The following is a 20,444-nucleotide window of genomic DNA, read 5'->3' as shown; positions in this document are numbered from 1 at the left end:
CTTCCTTGGTACTAGTCCAAGACTGCGCCCTGAAAAAACGGCTGTAGTGAGGAGGAGCCCTTTCCTGGGGTGGGAGCAGAGTTTGGGGCTAGGGTTTGCAAAGATCAGAGGTACTCTCTCCACACATGGAGACCTAGAGCTGATATTTCAAAATTCATAGGAAGAGAAGTCACTTACTGTTGATGTATCTTTGTCCACCAGGACGGAAAGGAGGTCTGGGGGGGGTGTAGCTGTCTCACGTAGCAGAGGAAATACGGCAAGGCTTTTCCCCACTGCAGAGTGCTACATCTGATCTGTCACGGTCAGCTGAGGATAAGATATGAGAAGTGGAGTGTTTCCCATCCAGGTTACCAATGTTGTCAGTTCTAGATTAATAGCAGCACAATAAGGTTAGTAGGCGTAGGGACAAACACAGCTGTGTATCTGATGCCATGGTACCTGATCCCGAGGATGCCCAGTACATGAAAGGGGGCATTACAGCTGGTGAGGTCACATTGGGTTTAATCTTTTTGCTGGCCTATATGAGTAAGTTGAGCTGACGTTGTCATGTTACCATCGCAACAGGACTGACAGCCTCAGGTTGGAGGCTAAGATGAGAACAGGTCACAGAAGCCCAGAGGCTCCCTCCAAGTCAGAATTCAGGTTGACAAGTGAGGATGGAGGGAATAACTTTGCCGTACTGCAGCTGATGGTGGCATAACAGATGGGCTCTATCTAAGCAGTGTTCAGCCTTGCAGCCCACAACAGTTGTGCTGCACACCAGTCATGCCTTTTGGCAGTGTGCCCAGGACCTGGTTCCAGCTGGGCAGGATGCAGAGAGACTTCAGGCCTGGACTGGTCACGTCCTCAGCTGAGCCACTTGAATGTTCTTGTGTTCCCAGGCTGTATATCACTGTGAATGAACCTGATTTGGCCATCACCATGTACAAGAAGTGTAAGATGTATGATGAGATGGTTTGCCTAGTGGCCAAGTACCACAAGGACTTACTCAGTGATACCCACCTGCACCTGGGCAAGGTGAGTGCATCTCATGGCAGGGGATCAACTTGGCCAAGCAGGAACAAGAGTGTCACTAACTCATTGCCTCTAATTGCAGGAGCTGGAGGCAGAGGGACGCTTACAGGAGGCTGAGTACCACTACCTAGAAGCTAAGGACTGGAAGGCCACAGTAAACATGTACAGAGTGAATGACATGTGGGAGGAAGCTTATAGGGTAATAATCACTTGACAGCTGTCCCACTGTGCAGGGATCAGGCTTTGACTGCAGGATCCTGGTAGGAACTGCTCTGTCTCTATTCACCGCAAAATTTGAAGACTTGGCATACGCTGCCTAGCTTCAGCATGTGTCACAGCACTGGTGGCCCTTGTGCCTGCTGCTCTGCAGCATTGCACCTCAAAAGCAGAGCTTGACCCCTAGCGACTCTGCAGCACTTCCTTCCTCCAGGCACTGCTCTGCTCCTAACCACTGCGCCGTGTCGTAGGTATTGCTCTGCCTATAGCGACTCTGTGGCAGCCCCCCCCGACACTGCTCCCCTCCAGTGTGGACACAGATTGCCAGGGGCCACTTCTGCTGACCTAACAGTAGTATAGGCCATGCTGAGGAGGCAGCAGCCTCTTCTCTGCTCTGCCATAAAAGCCTTTGTCTCACTCTCCCTAGTCCAGTGGTGGCTACAGAAGTGTTCCTCAGAAGGGAACAGTTGTTTTTGGAGCTCCCTCATGACAACAGACATTATGTGAGAGGGGAATCCTGGCTCAGCCTGCTAAAGACGAAATGGATGCATTGGGCTCTTCTGCTTTTTTTGCTTTGGATAGGTGGCCAAGGCACATGGGGGAGCAAACTCCTATAAGCACGTGGCCTATATGTGGGCAAAGAGCCTGGGTGGAGAGGCAGCTGTGAAACTCCTCAGTAAATTCAGACTTCTGGAGATGGCCATTGACCATGCAGCAGACAGCGGGTAAGCAGGTCCATCAGCCCAGCACTTCTCTCCCATCTGCCTGACCTGAGAAAAAAGGGGTGGCCCAAGATAACTGTGTGCGCGATAGCTGCACATCCAGGATACGGCATGTCTTTCCCCCACACCCCACCTGGACTTCTTCACATGGGCATTCCGCTTCCTTGACATATCCCGCTTCCTGTCCACCTGTTAGTCTCTCAAATGTCAAGTCAGAGCTGGGCAGGCAAAAGCAGTTTGCCCTTTAGCCTCAGCAGGGGGGCCTTGTGAGAGCCTCTGAACATGGGAAGAGGTATTCCTCATGTCACCATAAGTAACTGCCTGCCAGAAGAGTTTTGGCCCCACTCTGCACCTGGTGAGCCATCCGACTGCACTGCCATTCACTGCTGCTCTCCCCCAGCTCTCCCACGTCACTAGGCTCCTGGGAGTCTTACGACTTCCCCTTAGAGTTGAACCAAGGGCCTCTGGCACTAACAGCAAGCGTGAAGGAGCTGAGTTTCCTTAGTGGGGGCTCTAAAAGCTCCTGTTCTCTGGTCAGGAACAGGAGGAACGGGCAGTGCCCATTCACTTGGGACCCTCTGTATTCTCCTCTCTGTGTCTTGTGCTGTACTTGATGTCTTGCTCTTGATGAAGGCATGCCCTCATAGCACATAGTCCTGCTCTCACCCCATTTTCCCTCTCATTGCAGGGTCTTTGAATTTGCTTTTGAACTGGCCCGCCTCTCCATGAAGCAGAAGATGCCAGAGATCCACTTAAAGTATGCCATGTTCCTAGAAGATGAGGTAATTTTACCCCCTGGAATAGGTGGGAGTTCCCTGGTCACTCAAATAATTGAACAGTTCTCCTTAAGGGCTGCTGCAGCAGGCTGTTTTATGGCTGCAGTCACTGCTCACCCAAAAGGCTCCACGATTACAGCCCCAGGCTTCCACACACATCTTTGTTTCATAAATCCTCTCTGCCTTAGTAGAGGAGGTCATGCAGTGGTATCAGGGCAGGAAGGCATGCAAGCAAATTCTTTCCTCTCTCCTAGGGCAAATTTGAAGAGGCTGAAGCAGAATTTATTAAAGCTGGGAAACCCAAGGAGGCAGTGCTGATGTATGTATCCTTCCCCATCCTCACCTGCTGCATCTCCTCTCCCCATACAATGTCAGCCTGGTTGCTTTTCTAGCATTGGTCTGCTCCTTGCTGTCCCTCTTGTTACATCTCATGTTGATTCCCCTAGGTTTGTTCATAACCAGAACTGGGATGCTGCACAGCGTGTAGCTGAGGCTCATGACCCAGACAGTGTGGCTGATGTGCTTGTGGGACAGGCACGTTTTGCCTTTGAGCAGAGAGAGTTCCAGAAAGCAGAGGCTTTCCTCCTGCGAGCGCAGAGACCTGAGCTGGCAATAAAGTACTACAAGGTAAGCATAGTCTGTAGCAACATCATTGCCTTCCTCGCTCATCAAGAACTCAGATTGGATGAAGGAGGAGTGAAATCCATCTCCCAGCCCTCCCTGTCAGCTTAGTAGCCAAAGAGAAACCATTTACTCAGGTGGTTCCTAGTAGAACTTAATTCTGGCCTGCTCTTAGAAGACTGAACCGGTAGAGAGTTCACAGCATAGCTTAGCTCTCTCACAGCTCTGGGAGGAATCCTGCCAGAAGGCTATGGGTGGTCCTCAGGGGTAGCACGAGTGGGTGCATTTGGAGACTGTAAGTGCCCATTCCATAGAGGTAGCTAGGATGGATGAGCGCTTTCCCCTGAGGTAGCCTGGGTGGATGGATAGACATAGGTGCCATTTTGGGGGAGGAAAGAATTGGATGGTGCTGCTGTGGTGGTTTCTTCCAGTGGGTCCTCTGGCAAGATGACATGAGAGGCTAGATGTGTTATGTGATGCCAGGAGTGTGGGGGATCCTGGTGGACTCCTCCCTGTTGTGCTTGTGCAGGAGGCTGGCATGTGGAGTGAGGCCCTGCGGATCTGCAAGGAATACATGCCTAGTCGGCTAGAAGAGTTACAGGAGGAGTGTGGCAGGGAGACTGCCAAGAAGGGCTCCAGGTAAGGAATACTGTGGTCAGGCTGCAGGGAACAGACAGGTAGCTCTTCCCCTAGGCCACTGTGCTGATGCCTTACAGAGATAGCCTGACCAGATCCCTGACATCCAGTTGTTTCCTTCTTGAGGACTCTGGACTTCTTCCTGCATAGGTTTCCTAACATCCTTCCTCCCTGCTCTGGATGACTCTAGGCTTATTCTTACCATCCAAGGTCTCCCAGATGTCTTCTTGCCACTTACAGATCTCCCAGGTCTCCTGTACCACCAGTGCATCTCCCCATGGTCCTTAATCAATTATCTCCTCATCACTGGCTGTGTGCATTCCTTGTCACATGCTCAGCCCTCTCTGAGGTCCCTGACTTGCCTCTGCTGTGCACCTCCCTGCCCATGCCCTACACACTGTCTACAGGAGCTCTGTGGCAGCATCCCAGTCTTGCTCACAGCCTGCATTCCTCCCTACAGAGGAACAGAAGGGCTGCTGGAGCAGGCACGGGAGTGGGAGCAGGCTGGGGAATACGCCAGGGCAGTGGACTGCTATCTGAAGGTGCGGGATCCCAGCAACAGTGTCCTGATGGAGAAGTGCTTGCTGAAGGTACAGTCAGGGGCTATGATTCCCTTCATCTACTCTGCTGTCTATGAGGTCTCCCACAACCTGCATTCCAGAGATACCTCAGTCACTGCAGGGCACAAGAGAGGATCTGCAGGCTCCAGTGACCGCAGGGTCTGAAAGACTTCATGGCCATTCTGTTGAGCCATGATGGGCTGTGTGCTTATCCTCCACTGCGCTGACATCCTTGCTCTGGCACCACTTCCAGCAGCATGCCAGTGTCTTTGTGCCCATCTCTCAGTGCACCGAAGAGCTGGACTTTATGGCTTAGACCTTGGCTAGATGAACACCCTTTCTTCTCCTGGTCCATGTCCACCAGCCTCTGGGTTGTGTTCTTGTTCATACTTTTCACTCATACCTGTGCCCTTGTACCAACTTCAACAACAATTATGTCCTTGTCTGATCTTCTCCCATGTGTGAAAGTAGCTGGGCTTTGCTTCTCTGAATTGCTGAAGTGGGCTGTCATTTCTTCTTCCTCCATAGTTCAAGCGCTCCTGACTCTCAGTCTTTTAGCTAGGACTGAGCTCTTCCCAGCTTCATCCCTCTCTCAAACAGCTCTTATCACTTGTGCTGCTGACAGTTTCTCTTCACAGGCTGCTGAGTTGGCCATTAAATTCTTGAGTCAGTCACAGAGCATGGAGGTGACGCGGACTGTGGCTCCTCAGCTGGTGGCCATGAAGAAATACAGTGCGGTGAGGGCTGGCTCCTGCCCCCAGACTACTGAAGAAGCAGTGATATAGGAAGGGAGAGCTCTATCCAAGGGAAGGAGGCCAAGTCACATCCTGGGGTGATGGGTGGATGGCCCTATCCAGAGTTAGGCAGCACAGAGTCCTCAAGGAGGAGGGAGGAGGGGAAGGGATAAAGTCCTGGAATAGTGTGAGAGAGCCAGGCCTTGGGAGGAGGCAGAAAGCAGAGAAGGGGATTGTCTTTTGGGAAGAGACTTTCTGGTTTTGCTGTGTGCTGGTCACTTCCAACAGCACCAGCTCCAGCCTGGGCTGCAGGGTGCCTTTGGGGTTTCATCTCCCATGGGACTGTTTCTGGCCCTGCAGGCAGCTGAACTCTACCTCAACTTGGACCTCATCCAAGAAGCTATTGATGCCTTCATTGAAGGCGAGGAATGGAGCAAAGCCAAGCGTGTCGCTAAGGAGTTGGACCCCAGGTATGCCCTGAACTTCTCAAATTGTACTCTTCCTGCTCCCTTTCCCACCCCCAGGTGATCCCTTGTCCTGTCCTGCTGCCCCCAGGTTCCCTGGATTCTCCCCACAGTGGCCTTCCCAGGCTCAACAGGGCACATTCTCCACAGCTGCCCTTCCCAAGCCATTTACCATCCTGACACTTTTCTATTGCCACACATCCCGTGGAAATTGTTACCCCCTTTTGTCCCATCCCTATCCCTATCTCCCCTTCCCTTGGCATAATCACCGTCATGCATTTCCTTCTGCAAGTCCTGTGATCCCTTTCTCTCCTCACACATCATATTGCAAAGAGCTGCCTAGACCCTTTCTTTGCCCTTCTACATATGCTCCCAGCAGCAGGCCAGAAAGACATGGCACAGCTGTAAGTCCTCTTTTTCCCAAAGTAGACAAAGTTGAATCTGGCCTCTGCACTGATGCAAGACACTATTAATTAGTCTTGCTGCCTGTTAACATTCTTTCTACCCAGTAGGTCAGAGGAGTATGTGGACCAGCGTTACAAGGAGTATTTAAAGAACCAAGGAAAGGTAGATTCGGTACGTATTTGGGATGTCTCACAGGCTATGGAGTGATGTCAGGATCTGTGCAGATCCTTAGGGCCTTTCTCATGGGGCTTTGGCCTGAATATGCCCACAGGTGAGGAGTCTGTATGTGCCTATGAGTCATGGTTTCTGCATACCAGATGGGTCACACTGGATCTGTGCTTCCATACCATAGAAGGGGAGGGACTGTGTGAATGTGAAGCAAAGACCTGGGTGGGCTGATATCTGCCTTGATGCTGGTAGGAAACCTTGCCTGCACAGTGAACTTATGGTTGTTTCCGTCCCCAGCTGATGGGAATAGATGTCATGGCTGCTTTGGATATGTATGCAGAGCAAGAGCAATGGGAGAAGTGCCTGGAAGTTGCAGCTAAGCAGGTGAGTGCCTGTGTGAGCCCTCAGGAGACAGACATGGGGTCCTGGCTCTCTGAAGCAGGGGCAGCAGGCATGAGTGGGAAGGGCAAAGCAGTCATTTCTGTGGGGAGCATGGGGGGTCATGGCAGCAGCTCAAAAAACACCTCTCCGTTGTCCCCATCTTGGCCAATTAGGTCTAGTAGGGAAGTGTTAGAACCCAGAAGCATATTTGCTTTGAATTTTGTGATTAATGGAGCACTGGAAAAAGCTAAATGAGTTGTTTGGGCTGGAAGTAATCCATAGCATGGAAACAAAGAGCCTTCTTTCTACATGTTCGTTAGAGGCCTGCTGTCAGTAGAAATGAGACATCCTTGTCATGAAAGCAAATTTGACTTTTTTTTTTCATTTTTACTGACCTAAAACTAGCAAATTACCTCAGCAGAGTAATAAAAATGGAGAAAAGCAAAATGAAACTGTTTTATGGTGCTTTATGCAGTAACAGAAGGAGAAAGCTCTAGATTACCAGGATCTACTTTGAGGGTTTGTTTGTATTCAGTGGTTATTGATTGGTTATTGATTCAATGGTTATTGATAAAGGAGCTAAACTAAGGGCAGGTGTTGATTCTTTGAAGAGAGGCATTGCTTCAGATCGAGTAACAGGGCAGCCCCTGGTAATGGAGTCTGCAGTTAATGGAGGCATCACAGCTAATCACTCAGGCAAACACTGATAACTTGGACAAGCACTGGTAATAAGTTGTACTGTGTTTTTATAACTTCGTTTCTAATGCAGTAACCAGTAACCTGAGTTTGGACTCTACTACAGTAAATTTGATTTCTTTTTGACTCGGGCTTCTCTGGTGATATGAATGGTCTGTGTTGTAGTACTTCTTATCTTGAAGACTTCTGTGCTGATGTTCTAATTATGAGGAGATACCAGTGTTGATCTTCTTCCATAAAGAATAACTTCACGCTCAATTGAATGGTAAAGGCTTAATCAGTTTTATTGTCAGCCAGGCACATACCACATTTAGTCCAAGAAGATGTTAGTCTCTTTATGCTTGTAAGAGAGTGCTAGCACAGCCTTACTCCATGACCAGTGCAGAATTTCATTACTTTTGACTCAGCCATTCTACAGTGATTATACAGGAAAAAGCTACATTTATCAAAACAGGTCACATACCAGACTTAATCTTTATCCCAAACTGTCCTGTACCTAGTGTTTCACTAGCATCCACATCTGGGTGTTCAAGTTCCACACATATCACTGGGGCACTGGTCTCTCTTGTGCTTAATAAACTTGTTTCCATTGCTCATTTTTTGGACAAGATTGCACATTTTATGCCATCATCTTCATCCCATTACTATATTTAAGCCTGTGTGAAACAGGTCTTTACTCAGTTGAATTTCTGTAAGGCCAACTACAGTCAGTCCTCCGCAAAGTGTTTATGTGATTAGCACACGTATAAGCAGCACTCCAAGGACACCTCCAGTCCCAGAGATCTGACAGCATTTGAATAATGGACTAGAGCAGCCTTGCAAATTATGAACATCTTCGGTCCACAGAGTGTTTTGGTTCATTCTTTCATTAGACTAAGGACTGGTTTACAGTTGGTACCTGTGGTGCCACATTGTGAAGATACTGCATCCTTTAGGTATTTGGCAGTATTCCTTTGGCAAGTGGTGAACAGCTGAAAAAGTTTTATTTCCATGTGTGGAAGCATCAGCTCATCAGGATTAGAGATGTCAAGTGGGGCCCAAATCAAGAACCAGGTCTGCTGTGTGCAGTCTGTCTCCGTCTGATGAGCTGGTCTTGCCCTTTGGGAGTCAGGTGTATGGGTGTGGGTACATGCATCTGAAACTGTCCCTTCTGAGAGACAAGTGGTCGGTTCATGAATCTCATGCTACTGCTTTCTGCGTGCCTTCTCCAGAACTATAAAGTCTTGCACAAGTATGTAGCTCTGTATGCAACCCACCTCATCCGGGAGGGCAGCTGGGACAAAGCCCTGAGCCTGTATGTCCACCATGGAGCACCTGCCAACCCACAGGTAATGAAGACAGCATGACATCCCAGTGTGAGTTGCCAGAGTGTGCTATGATCTGCTACATGAGTCAGGCTTCCAATCGAGAACTGGGATTGCCAGGTGTTCAACATGTCCAAGCCACTTCAGCCCTGCTGTGGATTATTCCAGAGGCTCCTCAGCTAGAGGACTAAAGGCAATCTCCTGGCATATGATCCATGGGGAAGGAGCAGGGGGGAGTTGAGTATTTGTGTTTGTTTTGAACACCTTAACCACCAAGTCCAGAATAAAATGAACCATGTTTGCCTCTCTGAGAGCACTGGCTGTAGGAAACATTCTTCCCCATTTCCCTGCCTGTCTTGTAGCACCCCTTGCAACCAGCAATCTGCAGCAAGTGTGCTCCAGGAGCCTGTGTGCAGAGCTGCCATCCCTGCAGCCTGTGCTTGACAACAGGAGAGCTCCAGACTTTTGCTGACTCCCCATCTGGCTCCCTCAAGATTTTTCTCCTTGTTGTTGCAGAATTTCAACATTTACAAGCGTCTCTTTGTGGAGATGGTGAATGCATCTGGCATGAATTGTGCTGAGGCCTACTCCAGCTGGGCTGACCTGCGTGATGTTCTCTTCCATCTGGTGAGCATGGGCCATGGCCACCACTGCCTGTTAAACTCCAACACCCTGGTGGCTCCTAGCAGGGGAGAAAGAAGAACCAGTCTCTAGCCAGGTGACATGGGCAGCATTTGTAGAACAGAAGCGGAAGGGAAATGGGGAAATGTCCACAATGTGGACAGTAGAACAACAGAATCCTGTGAAGTGGACATGGCTGGGCAAGAGAAGTCAGGGAAGAAGATGACCCTGCACTCAAGGCCAAATCTTAGAAGTGGGTCTGGACATTGGCACTTGCAGAGCTCACTGTGTCACTGCTACATGGGAGCCTATCACAACATGCCCGCTTTTCGTCCTACACCCATAGTCAGCAGCCTGGGTGGGTAAAGGATCTGGGGAAAGCACAGAACTACTAAGCCTGGAAAATGAGTCCTCCCTGTCTCCCCAAAGATGCTTAGAGCCTTCTGCTCCTTCTTCCCTGTCCCAAAATACCTCAGCCAGAGCCCATGATTGCCTCTTCTCTGTTTCTGTCCCACAAATACCCACCTTTAGCACAAACAAAATCCACAAATCCCCCTTTGTCCATCCAAACTCACACCTGCTTCCAGTGCTGTCTGTTGTTGCAGTACTGTTGGCTCTCCCATTCTCCCACAGCCTCCTCCCTTCAGCACTCTGTAGGACCCAGAGCACCCAAGGCCCAGCCCTCTTCCAGTCCCCAGAGGTGCCCAGATATTTCAGATCCATCTCTCTCCAAACTTTTCCCTGGATTCAAGTGGATGAAGAGTGCCCTTGTGCTTTCATGTTCTCAGTTACTCTCCTTTTCTCTTCTTTAGTGTGAAAACTTAGTAAAGTCAAGTGACGCAAACACTCCAGCACATGAAGAGTTTGAAACGATGCTGCTGATCTCTCACTACTATGCCACCCGCTCTGCTGCTCAGGGCGTGAAGCAACTGGTAAGGTTTTTGAAGTTCCTTTGCCAGGTCACCACCCTGACTGCAGAACCCTGTGGGGACATGCAGGTTCAGGGCTATCCATAGTTCACTATTCCACTTCATGGATCACTTGCACATCATGGATACATGAGAATGGGACGACAGTGATCTGGGAGCCCACCACTAGCGGGTGGAACTGTAGACAGTCTTCTCTGACTCCTTATAGTGGGACCTGCCCCCAGCCACTGAAGCGGAAATGTAAACTAGTGGGAAGCTGATCCACATGCTTAGCATGACTTGTGAGAGCAGAGGCAGCAGTAGAAATTTAGGGATCACACAAAAATCTGGTCTTCCCAGGAGAGGCATTGCTTCCTCTGCATGAGATTCAACAAGGCTCAGTGCCGGGTCCTGCACTTGGGTCACAACAACCCCATGCAACGCTACAGGCGTGGGGAGGAGTGGCTGGAGAGCTGCCTGGCAGAAAAGGACCTGGGGGTGTTGGTTCACAGCCACCTGAACATGCACCAGCGGTGTGCTCAGGTGGCCAAGAGGGCCAATGGCATCCTGGCTTGTATCAGGAATAGTGTGGCCAGCAGGACCAGGGAGGCGATAGAGCCCCTGTACTCGGCATTGGTGAGGCTGCACCTTGAGTACCGTGTTCAGTTTTGGGCCCCTCACTACAAGAAGGACATCGAGGTGCTGGAGCGTGGCCAGAGAAGGGCAACGAAGCTGGTGAAGGATCTGGAGAACAAGGCTGAGGGAGCTGGGGTTGTTTAGCCTGGAGCAGAGGAGGCTGAGGGGAGACCTTATTGCTCTCTACAACTGCCTGAAAGGAGGCTGTAGGGAGGTGGGTGTCAGTCTCTTCTTCCCAGTAACAAGTGATAGGACAAGAGGAAATGGCCTCAAGCTCCACCAGGGCAGGGTTAGGTTGGATATTAGGAAAAACTTCTTCACCGAAAGGGCAGTCAGGCCCTGACCCAGGCTGCCCGGGGTGGGGGCTGAGTCCCCATCCCTGGGGGTATTTAAAAGACGGGTAGACATGATGCTTGAGGACATGGTTTAGTGGTGGACTTGGCAGTGATAGGTTAACAGTTGGACTCGATGATCTTAAGGGTCTTTTCCAACCTTAACGATTCTATGATTCTATGATTCTTCTTCAGCTGTCCTGGGCCGTGAGAGCTGCTGGGCTTCACACATGGTCTTGAGAGCAGACTGGCTTTGCGCAGGGCTTTGGGAGCTCATAGGCCTGTGTGCTGAGCCTCTCGGGGGGGGGGGGCTTTGGGAGCTCGTGAGTCTGGGTGCTTGGCATCACACAGGGCTTTGGCAGATACTGGGACCTGTGTGTTGGGCCTTCTGTGGGGCTTTGGGAGCTCATGGACCTGGGTACCAGGCCTCAGAAGGCACTTTGAGTAGTTTTGACTCTTACGTACATTGGGATTTGTTCTGGGCCACAATATATAGCAGAGTCCCTGCTGAAGTCCAGATCCATATGGGCTTGTGGAAGTGTGATAGAGCTCTGTATGAGTGTGGGACTGGAGCTGTGCTAGAGCAGGCTGTGAAAAAGAAAGGTTGCCACAGCTAGGACCCCAGTAAAAGTCATTGGGGAGACTGGGGCTTCCCCATGGCTGTGTGTGTAGATATTGGGGGTCCAAAGACATATCATCATAGAATCATAGAATCATAGAATGGTCTGGGTTGGAAGGGACTTTAAAGATCATCTGGTTCCAACCCCCCTGCCATGGGCAGGGACGCCTTCCACTACACCAGGTTGCTTAAAGCCCCATCCAACCTGGCCTTGAACACTTCCACGGATGGGACATCCACAACTTCTCTGGGCAACGTCTTCCAGTGCCTCACCACCCTCATAGTGAAGAATTTCTTCCTTATATCCAATCTAAATCTACCCTCTTTCAGTTTAAAGCCATTCCCCATGTCCTGTCACTAAGTGCCCTTGTAAAAAGTCCCTCTCCAGCTTTCTTGTGGGCCCCTTTCAGGTACTGGAAGGCCACAATAAGGTCTCCCCGGAGCCTTCCCTTCTCCAGGCTGAACAACCCCAACTCTCTCAGCCTTTCTTCATAGGAGAGGTGCTCCAGCCCTCTGATTGTTTTCGTGGCCCTCCTCTGGACTCGTTCCAACAGGTCCATGTTCTTCTTATGTTGGGGGCCCCAGAGCTGAACGCAGTACTCCAGGTGGTATCTCCCGAGAGCGGAGTAGAGGGGGAGAATCACCTCCCTTGACCTGCTGGTCACGCTTCTTTTGATGCAGCCCAGGATACAGTTGACTTTCTGGGCTGCACGCACACATTGCCAGGACATAGAATCATAGAATCGTTAAGGTTGGAAAGGACCTCTTGAGATCATCGAGTCCAACATGTTGAGCTTCTCATCAACCAACACCCCCAAGTCCTTCTCCTCAGGGCTGCTCTCAATCCATTCTCTGTCTAGCCTGTATTTGTGCTTGGGATTGCCCCGACCCATGTGCAGGACCTTGCGCTTCGCCTTGTTGATTTTCATGAGGTTCGCACAGGCCCACCTCTCCAGCCTGTCAAGGTCGCTTTGGATAGACACGGCCCCCCCCTTCCCTCCAGCGTGTTGACCGCACTACACATGTCGGTGTCATCAGCAAACTTGCTGAGGGTGCACTCAATCCCACTGTCCACATTGCCGACAAAGACATTAAACAGTGCCAGTCCCAATACTGACCCCTGAGGAACACCACTTGTCACTGATCTCCACAGAAGGAAAGAAACAGCCAGAAAGAGCCAAGTCTGATGTCTTGGAAACCTGTGCAGACCCATACAGTTGTGGAATGTTGAGGTGTTGGGTAGTCTATTTGGGACCGTGAATGAGGGGTGGCCTTCCCAGTTCTGGTGTGATGAGAACCTATCTGGCAAACAGAAAAGTGAAATCTCCCTTGAATTCCTCACCCCTGCTCCAAAATTCTTACGTGACTGAATACAAGAAAAAACTTGCCATGGCTGAACACCGTAACAGGTTTCTTGGAGAGTCTCCATCCCTTGAGATACTCAAAACCTGACCAGACAAGTTCCTGAACAACCTGCTGTAGCTGACTGTGCTTGGAATAGGGCGGGAGGGTGGACTAGGCGATCACCAGAGATCCCTTCCAACCTCAGCTCTTCTGTGACTCAAATGGTGGGGTTTGGGTGTGGCTTCTAGTAAAAAAATAGCAAGGTTTATAAAGCAGAACTTCATCTTCAGGTGACAGTTCTCCTGTGTGTTCACATAGCGAGGGTACTTAGGGTCAGGACTGAAGGTTTTAACCATTGTTTGTTAGACAAAAGTCAGGAATATGTGGGTGCAGAGTCCCTGCCGTAAGGCTGGGGCAGTATTACCTCATGAGATCCCTTCTGACCTGATTTTTCTGTGCCAATTGTTGTGGCTTTACCATCCCCTGTGTCTGCAGGACACTGTGGCTGCCAAGCTGTCCATTTCCCTGCTGCGCCATACTGAGCTCCTCCCTGCAGACAAGGCTTTCTATGAAGCTGGGATAGCTGCCAAGGTAAGAGCTATCTGCCACCAGACCAGCTAAGGAGGTGGAGGACCCTGGGCTCAGGGATTCTCAACTTTTATCTTCCCCTGTCCTCCCCTAGCTGCACTGGCAGACCAGTAGCCAGACACTGGCACTGGAGGTCTTTCTTACCTCAAACACCTTGCCAGCTTCTGCATTTTGTCATAGAATGGCAGTAGGTAGTGGGAGGGCAGACCTGAGCTAGCAAAAGGACATGAACTGCAGACCCAGGGGGTAGGCCAGAGGCCACATTATATTGCACGGCTCTGTTAGTGTAGATTCAGGACTCCTAACTGGTCTGCCTTGCTCTGGGTCACCTAAGTGTTACCTTACTCCTGAGACTACAGGCTCTGACCAACTGCCCAGATGCAATGACACATGGCAAGCATAGCAGCATATTCTCACTGTCTGATGCTGGCTGTGCAATAATGCCTGACTCCATCTTATGGGACAGCCTGTGGCTAGTGGACTGGTTGTCCCAGTGGCTGCCTGTGAAGCAGTCCTCAGGGATGGTGAGCTGGGATGCGCACTCGCCTTCTCCATTACCTGTGCTGCAAGTGGGATGTTGTGGCACAAACTGAATCACATCCTTTCTAGCTATCACTCAGGCAGGAGAGGGAGAGTTGTGGCTGTGAAGGTAACCTGCCTGGTCTCACTTGGGGTTTCTCTCTCTACTAGGCAGTCAGCTGGGACAACATGGCATTCATCTTCCTGAACCGCTTCCTGGACCTCTCAGATGTGCGTATAGTCTGCTGGAGGGAGGGCTATCATACTTAAAATGACAACGGGCTGTAGGGCCAAAACAGACCCTCAGCCTGGCCAACGGGCTGTAGGGCCAAAACAGACCCTCAGCCTGGCCAGGGTACTCCTGAGGTTTGAATGTGGCAGCGCGTTTGAGCTGGTCCTGATGGAGAACCCTGAACGCTGCTCAGTGTGTGTGCACGCACAGCACTGAGTACCCTAACGCTAATTGTGGAAGGACTTGCCATGCAGGGCACCTGAGCAGCCCTGACCATGTCATCATGTGTGTGCCAATGCCACCATGCACGTATGTTGCAGCAAAGAGCAAGTTGGCCTAACCGTTTAGGTCTGTAGCCTTCATGGCTGCAAGTGCCATTACAGCTTTCAGGATGATCTCAGATGAGTTGTTCCAAGGGAAGGAAAATTACCTGAGGGGTGGAGGGCATGGCCTAGTGCTTTAGCCACTGTGATACAAGACTCAGGAGTCCCCCATGTCAACTCCTTCCTTGACTGGCAGGTTGGTCACCAGAAAAGACCAAACCGTAGGAAGCTGACAGACCTTACTGTACCAGTGTTCCAAGTGCTGTAAGCAGCTTCTGGGGAAAAAAACCTCTCCATTTCATCTTTCCCTTCTTTGAGGCCACCTGACAAGTTTGAGTAGTAGTGTTTCAGGGGCACACATCCTCTGACACTGCAGAGGATGGCCATAAATGCCACCTCCCAGGAGGGCCCAGTCACCACAGCACTAATAGACAGGGGCATCAGTAATGCCATCCTCACAATGTAGACTGTAGTCTTGACGCCAAGGATGGTATTGCCTAGTGCTCCACCACTTCTCCCTTCTCAGGCCATTGAAGAAGGGAACCTGGATTCTCTGGACCACTCTGATTTCCAGAGCACAGACATTCCCTTTGAAGTGCCACTTCCAGCCCAACAGCATGTGCCTGTGAGTGTCATCTGCCTTCTTCAGTTCCCATGAACAGTGATGCTGCTTCAGGGCCCTCTCTGAAGAGGGACTGGGACAAGGGTGGGACAGCAGGCGCTACAGGAGATGTAAATGTATTCAGTACTGCCCCCTGCCCTGTGCCCCCCGCCTCCCCACCACAAACACACGTGCAGCACCAGTGCACACATACACACACGCGCGGGCGCACTCTTTTTCATGCTCCCCCCCCAACATACACGTGCTTGCGCACACATGCATACACCCCCCCAGATATGCACACGTGCACATCCTGCATGCATACTCGTGCCCTGCTCTCCCCAGTGTGCTCCCTAGTGCTGCGGAGCAGCAGCAGTGGAGCAGTGGCACAGCATGCAATATCAGGAGGTGAGCTGGCCTCTGCCCTGCAGGAGGAGAAGCGGGAGGAGGTCAGGGACTGGGTGCTCACCATGTCCATGGACCAGCGGCTGGAGCAGGTGCTGCCACAGGACGAACGTGATACCTATGAAGCCTCACTGGTGGCAGCAAATACAGGGGTGCGCTCCCTGCCCTGTGTGCTTACAGGTAAGCTCCAGGCCAGCTCTCACAGACGCAAGGGAGTACACGGTGCCATGCGCGGTCTGGGAGGGAGGCTATGCTGTGAGAGGAGTAGGGAGGCTGTGTGGCTGTGGGGACCAGTTTTGCTGGAGGAGAGGGAAGGACCCATTTTTTACTGTGAGGGTGACTGAGCACTGGAACAGGTTGCAGAGAAGTGGCATCTCCATACTTGGAGACAGTCAAAAGCCATCGGGACATGGTCCTGGGCAACCAGCTGTTGGTGGGCCTGCTTGAGCAGGGAGGGTGGACCATATAGACCCCAGAGGTCCCTTCCAACCTCAACCGTTCTGTGTTCCTATGATTCTGTGACTGCTCAGTCTCGCACAGCACTGCCTAGGAGAATGCCTAGGCTGGCCAACACTGACACACGTGCACATGCGCCGGCTGTCCCTGCTTTGCCCCCACTCTACAAAAGCTGTCTATTCTGGCAAGTACTGTCCCCGCACTTGCACACTTCGGTGAGGGATTGTGGTGCAGGACTTAGAGTGGGTCAGAGAAGCAGGGAGCAGGGGTGGGCCACCAGCAACCGGACTCTGGCTCCAAAGTTTGGGAGCAGGGTGCTATCATTTGACATACTCGGGTGTCCTTGCCAGAGGGTAGCTCAGCCTTCGCCTTCCTTTGATCCCACCACTGCGGGCACCCCCCTTCTTCATTCTGGTCTCTAAAAGCCAGAGGCGGCGTTGTTCCCCTGCGCTGCCCCATGGGAGCATCCCTAGCCAGCTGGCCCCCAGCAGAGAGGGAAGGGGTACACAAGGTAGGGGTCTGCTGTGTGTCCCAGCTTGTTTCTGAAGGTGTCACTGTGTGACCAGGGTACCCTGTGCTAAGGAACAAGATAGAGTTCAAGCGGCCAGGCCGAGAAGCCAACAAGGACACATGGAACAAGTTCCTGATGGCTGTCAAGGTGAGCCAGGCACCCCGTGGGGCAGGGGCAGGGAGTCAGGCTGCAGGGTGTGCAGCCCTTCATGCTGACAGTAAAACACTGTCCCCGCTGGGTGGAGAGGCGCTGAACCAGGGCAGTTTTAGCTCACCCTCCCTGTATGCTGCTGGGTGGGGATTAACCTCACTTAGGGAGCGGGGGCAGACCCAGCCCTGCCTGTGCAGCTCTGTCAGCTCCCAGGGGTGCACTTTGGCAGACGGTGACAGCACTGCCCCCTTGCCGGTGCCAAAACCTTTCATTCTGCAGACATCCCACAGCCCTGCGTGCCAAGATGTGCTCAAATTCCTCAGCCAGTGGTGTGGGGGACTCCCGAGCACCAGCTTCTCTTTCCAGTGAGCTGGACCATGGCAGCTTTCAGTCCTGTTCTTCAGCACTCTCCACTTCTACCCCCAATAAACATCTCTCAACCCTACTGTGCTCCTGTTTGTCAAGGGATGCTGAGCCCAGGAACACGTGTAGCTCCCAGGGCACAGGGCCGGAACCCTGTACGCGTGTCTCTCAACGTCAACAACGTAGCTATGCTAAACATGTGCCCTCCACCCTCACCCTGCTGGATGACTGTCACAGTGGAACCATGTATCTGTCTACATCCCTGTGCCTGGTGGGGGGCAAGCATGGAGATGGGCTTACACACCAGCTGCACGGTCCTTCCATCAGTGGGCCCAGCTCCCAGCAGGCATCCACCCTGGGGAGCCACTTACAGCAGCCAGTGTGAAAATGAAAAGTTTATTTACTCGGGGAAATAACAGAGGCTCACAACAAAGGGAGTCTTCACCTTCCACTCCTTAGCCTGCCTGACCACAGGCAGAGCAAGCTGACCCTGCCTGCTCTGCAGCAGGACCACCAGGACCCAGGCCAGCCTTGGCTGTTGCCATGCCCCAGCACCTCTGCCCGCCCCCACCACTGCATGTAAAAGACCGATGGAGCCTTTAGTGTGCCAGGAAGGCCCTTGCAGCTTGGGGAGAGAAGGGGAGAGCGTCCAGGGCCCATGGCACTTGCTGGGCAAAGGCTGCCTGGTGACTCTGGGCAGCTTGTGTCTGGAACCTGGAGGGTTTGTCCCAGGTGGGGTGGTGGGGCTGGAGGGGGGAAGGCACACCCCTCCCCCCTGCAGCCCACCCTGCCCACACCTACACCTGGGGCAGGAGCATGGTGCAGGTGCAACTTCACCTTGCTGGATCGCAGCACTCCTGCAGCTCCACCTGGGAGTGAAAGAGCACGCATGAGCGCAGGACTGTGCTGCAGGAGCGGGCATACGCTGACACCTCTAGCCAGTATCTGTAGCACGTGCTTGGAAAAAGAGACATTTCGGGGGCTGGTGTGGGCAGGGACCATGCACTGCACTCACCTCTCCAGTTAGGCACAAGACTCAGCCAGCCCTGCCAGGAGTTGCTGCATCTCACGTGGTGGCTCCTCCTTCGCTGTACTTGGCCCAGGCAGCTAGAGAGAAAAAAAACCCCACGCGTGAAGGGCTGGGGCAGGTCGGGGGGGTGGCGTTCGCGCAGAACAACCAGGACAGAACAGGCTTGGCTATGAGAGGGATGAGAGGAGCGTCCCTCTGCAACCACCCAAGATGAAGGGCTGCCAGTCTGTCACCAAGGATGGCTAGAAGAGGTTCAAACTTGACGTTCCCCGCCCGTCATTGCTGCACAGCCTGCTTGTATGGGAACAAGGGCCCAGCAGAACCCAGCACCTTCAAAACACAGCAAAAAGGCAGTAACAGTGGGGCAGAGGCAGGGAGACCTGTCCAGACTGATGGGACATACCTGCTGTTTGCCATAGCTGCGTGCACAGGGCCCAATGCCCTCGAAGATCAGAGCCGCCAAAGAGCACCTGCCAGACAGCACAGCTTCTGCGGCCGCCAGCACCATGGAGGGGAACCAGAGTGCCAGGGCTGTGTCCTGCAGAGCAGAGGGTCAGAGGTCCCTCAGGGAGCGTGGTCCACTGCGCCCAGCCTACCTGCACGCGGCTGCGCAGAGAGGCTGTGCAGGGGACGGGGGAGAGAAGGGGGAGAGAGAAAAAGAGAAAGGGAGAAGGCGGCAGAGGGAGAGGAAGTGAGGCAGAGAGAGGGTGAGCAAAAGAGAGAGGGAGCAAGAAAGAAGAGAAGGGAAGAAGAGAGGAAGCCAAGACAAAAAGAGGAAGAGTGGGAGGGGGTGAGGATGTGGCGGCCCTGCAGACTCACATAGATGCGTGTGGTGTTGAAAGGGCAGTCGTTGGTCGCTATGGCTGCACGGGCGTCAGCAGGCAGCGCAGAGCTGTTGCAGCCCGCAACAAGGTGCGTGCCCCGGCTATGAATGGTGAGGGCGATGGCCAGGGCCAGGCCCACGCTGCACGCTGTGGACAGGAGGCAGTTCAACAGGGACACACTCAGTAGGGTCCAATGCTGCAGGCAGCAAGGAGAACACATGAGAGTGGGGCTGGCCAGAGCCAGGGGAAATGCCAGGGCTAGGCACTGCCACCGCACGGGGCCAGGCACGCCGCGCCGCCGCACACCCACTCGGCAGGGTAACGGGGGTACTGGGAACCCCACAGATGTCTGCACCGAGCGAGCACATGCAATCTCTTTCCTCCTCTGCACGGCTCAGCCCTGCACTCAGATGAGCCTCTTGCACCTTTCGCATCCTTTGCCCCTCCCGTGAGCCCAGAGCCACCGGACGGCCCCTGCCCACAGGCTCCTGCACTCGGGGAGCCCCAGCACAGGCCCAGCTCCACTGAGAGCCAGAGCCAAGGCCCCCACCAGCAGCAGCCTCGCTCCGCGCCGGCCCACCCTCAGCGAGCCCCCAGAGCGATGCCCGACCTCGGCTGCAGCTCTGCCCACCAGCTGTAGCGTTCCTGCCCCGGGACGGTACCCACTGCCCACCCGCCCGCCCGGCGCTGCCGGCGGGGCTGAGCCGGGGCAGCAGCGACACCCGCACACCGCGAGCCGCCGAGGCGGAAGGAGCCACCGGGGACAAGGTCCAGGGGAGCGGCTGCCGGCAGGGTCTGGGCCGCGCCGAGCCGAGGCCCCCGGCCCCCTCGCCCGCTCGCCCCGCGGCCCCGCACTCACCAGGGCTGCCCGGGACAGGTTGTGCGACACCAGGATGGCGACGATGCCCACGGCGATGCTCTGGGGGGAGAGAGCCGCGCTCAACACGCACCTCGGGCCGGGCCGGCGCCCCCCTCCCGCGGCCCGGCCCCGCCGCTCTCACCAGCAGCCCCGAGCCCACGGACACCACGTTGGCCACCGCGTATTCGGGGGTGTTGGCGCGGCTGGCGCCGGCCACGTGCCGCAGGACCGAGCCGTGCACGATGGCGCCCAGCACCAGGCTGCCGTGGCCCAGCATGATGAGCCCCAGCCCCGTGCGCATCAGCCGCCGCGGCTCCGCCAGCGCCCCCGGCCCCCAGGGCCCCCCGCGCCCGCCGGCCATGGCCGCCGCTGCCGCCCGGAGAGGCGCCCGTAGGCGGCACCGCCCCGGGGCAGGCCCGGCCCGGC

General features: G+C 53.5%; 2 protein-coding genes across 8 annotated transcripts in view; one reads left to right on the top strand and one right to left on the bottom strand.

The window, feature by feature from the left end:
- The window catches only part of IFT172 (intraflagellar transport 172), a 42,164-nt gene extending 24,593 nt beyond the window's left edge, over positions 1–17,571 (top strand). For 2 of the 5 annotated variants that reach the window (XM_087775072.1, XM_087775077.1), the window contains 21 exons: positions 882–1,017; positions 1,097–1,213; positions 1,813–1,955; positions 2,641–2,734; positions 2,983–3,047; positions 3,175–3,355; positions 3,879–3,988; positions 4,446–4,575; positions 5,184–5,282; positions 5,640–5,749; positions 6,253–6,319; positions 6,614–6,700; positions 8,605–8,721; positions 9,214–9,324; positions 10,131–10,250; positions 13,653–13,748; positions 14,436–14,495; positions 15,346–15,444; positions 15,852–16,005; positions 16,848–16,939; positions 17,222–17,571. In XM_087775072.1, the coding sequence (XP_087631198.1) occupies positions 882–1,017; positions 1,097–1,213; positions 1,813–1,955; positions 2,641–2,734; positions 2,983–3,047; positions 3,175–3,355; positions 3,879–3,988; positions 4,446–4,575; positions 5,184–5,282; positions 5,640–5,749; positions 6,253–6,319; positions 6,614–6,700; positions 8,605–8,721; positions 9,214–9,324; positions 10,131–10,250; positions 13,653–13,748; positions 14,436–14,495; positions 15,346–15,444; positions 15,852–16,005; positions 16,848–16,939; positions 17,222–17,311 (2,278 nt within the window). In that variant the 3' untranslated portion in view covers positions 17,312–17,571. The remainder of the gene's footprint in view (positions 1–881; positions 1,018–1,096; positions 1,214–1,812; positions 1,956–2,640; positions 2,735–2,982; positions 3,048–3,174; positions 3,356–3,878; positions 3,989–4,445; positions 4,576–5,183; positions 5,283–5,639; positions 5,750–6,252; positions 6,320–6,613; positions 6,701–8,604; positions 8,722–9,213; positions 9,325–10,130; positions 10,251–13,652; positions 13,749–14,435; positions 14,496–15,345; positions 15,445–15,851; positions 16,006–16,847; positions 16,940–17,221) is intronic. The other 3 variants (XM_087775073.1, XM_087775074.1, XM_087775075.1) reach the window with 3 other exon arrangements.
- KRTCAP3 (keratinocyte associated protein 3) lies at positions 284–20,408 on the bottom strand. Of its 3 annotated transcripts, none has more exons than XM_087775080.1 (6): positions 20,161–20,408; positions 20,019–20,078; positions 19,155–19,355; positions 18,739–18,873; positions 18,321–18,412; positions 284–306 (listed from the first exon to the last, which is right to left on the bottom strand). In XM_087775080.1, the coding sequence occupies exons 1-5, from the start codon at positions 20,377–20,379 to the stop codon at positions 18,329–18,331; spliced, it is 699 nt and encodes a 232-aa protein (XP_087631206.1). In that variant the 5' UTR covers positions 20,380–20,408; the 3' UTR covers positions 284–306; positions 18,321–18,328. The 3 variants fall into 3 exon arrangements, with proteins under 3 accessions (XP_087631206.1, XP_087631205.1, XP_087631204.1); XM_087775079.1 differs by lacking the exon at positions 284–306 and adding an exon at positions 9,242–9,379; XM_087775078.1 differs by lacking the exon at positions 284–306 and adding an exon at positions 17,688–18,174.
- Positions 20,409–20,444: the final 36 nt, after the last annotated feature.

The sequence above is a fragment of the Nipponia nippon genome, unplaced genomic scaffold, assembly GCF_047370975.1.
Source record: "Nipponia nippon isolate SJK-2023a ecotype South Korea unplaced genomic scaffold, ASM4737097v1 scaffold_4, whole genome shotgun sequence".
Lineage (NCBI taxonomy): Eukaryota > Metazoa > Chordata > Aves > Pelecaniformes > Threskiornithidae > Nipponia > Nipponia nippon.
Note: the sequence above shows the minus strand (reverse complement) of the source record. Positions and strands in the feature narration are given on the sequence as shown.

Coding starts and splice junctions, on each gene's coding strand:
- KRTCAP3 (XM_087775080.1), bottom strand. CDS start 20,379: ATGGCCGGCGGGCGCGGGGGGCCCTGGGGGCCGGGGGCGCTGGCGGAG. Junction 19,356..20,018: donor ACCTGTCCCGGGCAGCCCTG/GTGAGTGCGGGG, acceptor TGCTGCCTGCAG/CATTGGACCCTACTGAGTGT. Junction 18,874..19,154: donor TCAACACCACACGCATCTAT/GTGAGTCTGCAG, acceptor TCTGCTCTGCAG/GACACAGCCCTGGCACTCTG.